The sequence below is a fragment of the Phaethon lepturus genome, unplaced genomic scaffold (genome assembly GCF_000687285.1).
Source record: "Phaethon lepturus isolate BGI_N335 unplaced genomic scaffold, ASM68728v1 scaffold1713, whole genome shotgun sequence".
In the NCBI taxonomy this organism is placed as follows: domain Eukaryota; kingdom Metazoa; phylum Chordata; class Aves; order Phaethontiformes; family Phaethontidae; genus Phaethon; species Phaethon lepturus.
This window is the reverse complement of record NW_010529484.1, coordinates 24402-30474: the sequence shown is the minus strand read 5'-3', so window position 1 is coordinate 30474 and position 6073 is coordinate 24402. Positions and strand designations below refer to the sequence as shown.

The following is a 6073-nucleotide window of genomic DNA, read 5'->3' as shown; positions in this document are numbered from 1 at the left end:
TTTGTTTCCTCCCTACTACCCCCCCATACCCCAAGAGCCATTACATATGAGATCATCTACTGTACTGAAAGGAGATTTCCAGCCTGTCCCACTGTATATGTTAGGGTAGTCATTACTGACCTAGTTGTAGACATAATAATGAAAGGCTGAGATTATGAATTATTATGCCTAATTTGTAAGGGATTCTCTGCTTTTGTGTTTTGCAATTCCCATCAGGCTCGAGGATTAAGCCCTGCTGAATTGCATGCTAATACCAATGTGCTTTGAATATGTGTGGGTTTATATCACATGTTTTCCTAATTCACTATTTTTATAAAGAACAATTTCCCTAGAAATATTTACTTTTTCAAAGGATTGTTGGAAGCCCAACCAGAATCTCCTAAGTGAAGTCGATACAACCTCCATCTGCTCTCTGCTTACTCTAGTTCCCGTGTCCAGCGAGCTCTAGTTCTGCTATGGCAAAACATCAAACTGTAGCTCTACCAAAGTGTGTGCGAGGCTTTCGCTCTTTGTTAATGAGAGCGAGACACCAATTTGCAACCAGTGTGCAGCCTTGCTTTCAATTAGAGTTCAAGATGGAAAAATCTTATTTACATACTTTATCCAAGCACTGTGACAATGCAAGCGTAGTCCTTACAATATGTATTCCTCGTGCTTGTACAGCAGTACAGTGAAGGTGCCAGCAAAACATAAAGCACATGCGATAGGTATGTCCACTTTTCAGCACTAAATCGTCCCACAAGAGCCACACCGTTTTGCAGCTGGCCAAGTCAGTGACCGTGGGTCATGGCTAAACTGGAGCTTTGCCATGGTCCCAGTGTGGGACAAGCTGGCGGCAGGTCCTGTTGCGGGTGGTGCAGCCCTCCTCAGGTGGGACTCCCTGTCGTTGCTGTAGGATGCTCCTGCTGCGCTGCCCGCTGCTGCTGCTGCTGCTGCCGCTCGGCTCCAGGCCCCAGAAGTTACCTACCAGAGATGAGGAGCTCTTCCAAATGCAGATCCGGGACAAAGCATTTTTTCATGATTCATCAGTCATCCCAGATGGAGCCGAAATTAGCAGCTACCTCTTCCGAGACACCCCTAAAAGGTATTTCTGCCCAGTTCAAGTGAGGAAGTTGTACTTTGAAGATAGTAGCTTTATTTGCTGGATGTTTTGACATAGAGATTGGATCCAAACCAGAAAAATACAAATGCCAGTGTTCTGTCTGGTGAAGTAAGTATGCAAGTTTCCATGCCAATCTGGCCTCCCTGGCTGAGGGCCTATTCAATTTATTTGATTTCTGGGACAAGCCCAGAGCTCCCACAGACCGCAGAATTTCCCTGAAGTGGGGCCACTAACCATGTCTGGAGGCAAAGGGAGTGGGAAGGAAATTAGAAACTACAGGCTTACCCCACCACACTTGTCTCTCTCCATTATTTCATTTGTGCTTTAAAGAAGCAGCATAAGCCAGCCTGTTCTGAACTCCCCACTTCCCAGCCTTGACCCTATGGGTCAGAAAATACTGAGGTTAGACTGGGGAAGAACCTGAGGCTCCAAAGAGTTCAGGGAAGACCAGCTGTGCCACCTTAATCCTCATATTGCACAATTCCTTAAGCCTTCGTCAGTGAGAAACATTTTACAATAAATGACATGCAGTGACTGGGGGGGTGTGGGCGGACAGCTGAAAGTTCATGTATCTATATGTGCTTCCATTATATTTATGCTTCCACATAGCATAAAATGTGCGTCCTGCTTTGAAAAGCATATCCCTAAATTCCAGGAAAGATCCCGTTTCCCTCACTTATACCTTTGTGACCATTTATACTGTATAGTTAGCGTAGGGGTAAAAAGTGAAGCTGATGGAGGGGAAGGCAGGAGGCCAGAAACCCCTCTGCCGTGTCCTGACAAGTCAAGTGTGAACTCGGCAGCACTGTGCTAGTGGGGGAACTCCCCTCAGCTCCTTAGCTCTCGCCCACTGGCCTTTCCATATTCCCTCTGCACACACTTGCCTGTAAGTAATGCTTTTGTCTCTGTTGCCCCACCAAGATCGATCATGATCACGTCAAGTCAGTACCCGCCGGTTGGCTGCCATCAGGATTTATTTATGTATGGGTCTGTTAACCTTCCCCTAGGTATTTCTTTGTGGTTGAAGAGGACAACACTCCCTTAGCAGTGACAGTGACACCTTGTGATGCCCCTCTGGAGTGGAAACTGAGTGTGCAAGAGCTCCCAGAGGAAGCCAGTGGAGAAGGTTCAGGTAACAAATGACCAAGGACTTCCCTCGTGCCTCAGAGGCCTGCTTTTCTCCTGGATTTGAAGCCACTCAGACCAGTCTCGGTGTGATGCTGAGTCTCACAGCAGGCCCATCTTTATGATCTCCTGCCTTTTAGATCTTCAGCCCCCGACCTGCTGTTGTGCAGGAAACTGGCAGCAGGTAGCAACATGACAAGGAAAAGGGCTGTAAAAAAATAAAAGTATAGTTACAGAGTGCACTGGATGCTGCCACAACAAACTGTGTTTGCCCAGAGTAATTCAGCTTCATGGGGGCTTTGCTGTGAGCTGTGTATACAAGACAAGAACTAGAGACAGGGCTGGCATTGCAGCAGGGCTGAGCTCGCCCCTTGGAGGGGGACTCGTCTGTAGACGTGGAGTTTATTTGCAGATAAACATATAACTGCTACTGAGGAGAGAAAAGGTCTCTGGCTTCCAGAGCCTCTCGCACAAGTGCTAAGTGTCATACACACCACGCTGTGTTGTATACACACCTTTGGCCCCTGCTGCATTTAGGCACAAAGTTTTAGCATGACTCAGAGGGCCAACGGCCCAAGCCCAGAAACAGGCAGCGGAGTCAGTTCCCCCTGGGGAGCTGTATGGCATCTCCAAGCTGGGTGCCTGAAGTAGTCTAGTGGAAGGTATGAGCTACCACTCGTGAGACCCCGTTAATACAGGTCCGGTGCAATTTCTTTTGCATTTGGTTTTAACCTGAGTGCCAAACCAGCTTCCCTCTCTGATTTGACAGAAGTATCTTCCTCAGAAGAGAAAACCTTCCTTTTTTGTCTCACTTTTGTACTTCATGTAGAAGTGTCCGTTAGAGTTTTATTTTCACAGATTTGCAGACTGTGTCTGTACAAATGTTTTTCTTTGCTTATAAACTAGGTGAACCAGAACCTCTTGAGCAACAGAAACAGCAGATTACTAATGAGGAAAGCACAGAGCTGTTCTCTTATAAAGGCAACGATGTTGAGTACTTTGTGTCCTCTAGTTCCCCATCTGGTTTGTACCAACTAGATCTGCTGTCGACAGAGAAAGATACACATTTTAAAGTGTATGCAACCACCACTCCAGAATCGGACCAACCTTATCCTGAGTTACCTTACGATCCCAGAATCGATGTCACTTCTCTGGGACGTACAACAGTGACGCTGGCGTGGAAACCAAGTCCCACTGCCTCCTTACTGAAACAGCCAATTCAGTATTGCATAGTCATCAATAAAGAACACAATTTCAAAAGCCTCTGTGCTGTTGAAGCCAAGCTCAGTTCTGATGATGCCTTCATGATGGCCCCAAAACCAGGTCTGGATTTCAGTCCGTTTGACTTTGCCCATTTTGGCTTTCCCTCAGACAACTCTGGCAAAGAACGTGGTTTCCTAAAATCATCTTCAAAGTTTGGGCGCCAAACATCCTCCAAGCCAAGAGTTGACCTGCAAAAAGTTTGTATTTGGAACAAGAACATCTTCACAGTGTCAGACCTGAAGCCCGATACGCAGTACTACTTTGACATGTTTGCAGTAAATACCAACACCAACATGAGCACCGCATACGTTGGCACCTTTGCCAGAACGAAGGAGGAGGCTAAACAGAAAACTGTCGAACTGAAGGATGGCAAGGTCACAGATGTATTCATCAAGAGAAAGGGAGCCAAATTTCTACGTTTTGCTCCCGTTTCATCTCACCAAAAAGTCACCTTCTCTGTTCATTCGTGCCTGGATGCTGTTCAGATCCAAGTTAGAAGAGATGGAAAACTTCTCTTGTCTCAAAACGTGGAGGGTGTGCGGCAGTTCCAGCTTCGGGGAAAAGCAAAAGCTAAATATCTCATTAGGCTGAAAGGAAGCAAGAAAGGTGCTTCTATGCTGAAGGTTCTGGCTACAACAAGGCCTAACAAGCAGTCATTTCCTTCGCTTCCTGAAGATACACGAATCAAAGCCTTTGACAAACTCCGCACGTGTTCCTCAGTCACGGTGGCATGGCTGGGCACGCAGGAGAGAAACAAATTCTGCATCTACAAAAGGGAAGTGGATGACAATTACAACGAAGAGCAGAAGAAAAGAGAGCAGAACCAGTGCTTGGGTCCAGATATAAGGAAGAAATCGGAAAAGGTTCTCTGTAAATACTTCCACAGCCAGAACATCCAGAAAGCAGTGACCACAGAGACAATCAGAGGCCTGCAGCCTGGCATGTCCTACCTGCTGGATGTTTACGTGATAGGGCACGGTGGGCAGTCTGTGAAATATCAGAGCAAATTGGTGAAAACAAGGAAGTTCTGTTAGTGCCCCCGTACATAGAAATATATGGAACTCCAGTCTGAACATTATCCTGCTTCCAAGTATATGGATTGACTACTTGCACAGCTGAGAAGTTGTGACCTGTATTTGTACTGTGTAGAAAAGATATCAACTTGTATATTTATGTTTACATAAGTAATTGTTTGGAGGAACTGAGGCTGGTGCTCTCTGGCAGCACCTGGCAACGGTATTATCATGTGTCCGGTGACCCACATGTGATGCTCAGTAGATGTCCAAGGTAGCAGGAAACCTCGAAGGAACTGGCACTCCTTCACTTCCATATTGCATGAACTGCTTCTAAATTATTTTATACTTAAAAGGCTGAGATACATCATTCGTCCACCTTGTTATTCACACACAAAGCTCACAGACATACACCCTTTTTCTCAGTGTAGATGTAGGGTTTCTGTAAATTATTTTCTAGAGTCTTGTTTTAAATGTTTATGTTTCTATGATTGTAAACTATTAAAATCTTTCCCCAATAAAATACAGATCTAAACTAAGTATTAACTGGGCTGCACATGAAGCAGTTTCATTGCTAATGTAAATTCTTACCTAGCTGATTTTCATGTTTAAATACTGTATGTATTTCATGTACAAAGTTGCCATAATGTTATATTCCTGTACATAAAATTAAAAATATTAGATTATACATTGTTTCTTTTTTCTTGACATTCCAAGGGGCAAACAGACTTGGGGACAGACGAGGCATGCTGAAACTTGAACCGAATTCAGCTAGGACGTGCCTCTCTTTTGTTCTTCATCTTTTTGGGCAAAGTGACTGAAGTCCAGTAGAATTACTGGTGTTACAGAGTCAGATAAAACCTGCAAGGGAGCGCAGGCCATTGAAGGAGGGGTATTTGTGGCATACCCTGGGTCTACAGTGATACAAGCACTAAAGGAGCAGGACAGCACAGAGGAGCTTCACTTGTCCTGGGTGAGAATGGATCCTGTTTTGTTGTGGTTGTGAGTGTCGCTAGTGCTTCGCAAGGAGCTTGCAGTCTGAGTTAGACCATACAATTCAAACAAATCATACACCAGAAAACCAGTTGTTATTTTTGTTAGATTATCACTGAAAACTTTTGCTTTCTGGATGCTGCTGGTTTTGACCGCAGTAATAATAAGCGGAGGGGATTTTTTTTTCCATTCACAAGAATGGTAGTGCTAAGAAAAAAATGTGTACTTTCATTAAATTGCAGTTATTTCCATTGTGTAGGTTTCTTTAAAATATTAAATGTCTGGATCTCATCTTTTCTAAATTTTCTTATTTGTTTTTCCACGTCACCTTCCTTGACTCAAAAACTTGCTGCTCAATGGAAAACAAACTTCTGAGGAGCAACTAGACCAGCCCCATTTCAAGCACCTATGAGCAGGGTACATGCTGCCTCAGTCCCAATATTATAGTATGGGTGAGGGCCTCAGGACAGGTAACTGAGACCTTTTTTTCTTGGTCCCATTGTATGTATCAGTCCCGCAGCACTCAGGCAGTGGATGTCAGGGCTTATTCAAAGACAGTCTGTGTCTCTTCCTTAGG

The 6073-nt window shown here is 44.8% G+C and overlaps 1 protein-coding gene across 1 annotated transcript; it reads left to right on the top strand.

The window, feature by feature from the left end:
- The first annotated feature begins 896 nt into the window (after positions 1-896).
- NDNF (neuron-derived neurotrophic factor) lies at positions 897-5191 on the top strand. Its single transcript, XM_010283939.1, has 3 exons — positions 897-1084; positions 2110-2234; positions 3134-5191. The coding sequence occupies exons 1-3, from the start codon at positions 897-899 to the stop codon at positions 4522-4524; spliced, it is 1704 nt and encodes a 567-aa protein (XP_010282241.1). The 3' UTR covers positions 4525-5191.
- Positions 5192-6073: the final 882 nt, after the last annotated feature.

Bases quoted from the DNA above. Each gene is read 5' to 3' on its own strand.
- NDNF (XM_010283939.1), top strand. From the start codon at position 897: ATGCTCCTGCTGCGCTGCCCGCTGCTGCTGCTGCTGCTGCCGCTCGGC. The intron at 1,085-2,109 runs GTATTTCTGCCC...ACCTTCCCCTAG, and splicing joins TTCCGAGACACCCCTAAAAG to GTATTTCTTTGTGGTTGAAG. The intron at 2,235-3,133 runs GTAACAAATGAC...CTTATAAACTAG, and splicing joins AGCCAGTGGAGAAGGTTCAG to GTGAACCAGAACCTCTTGAG.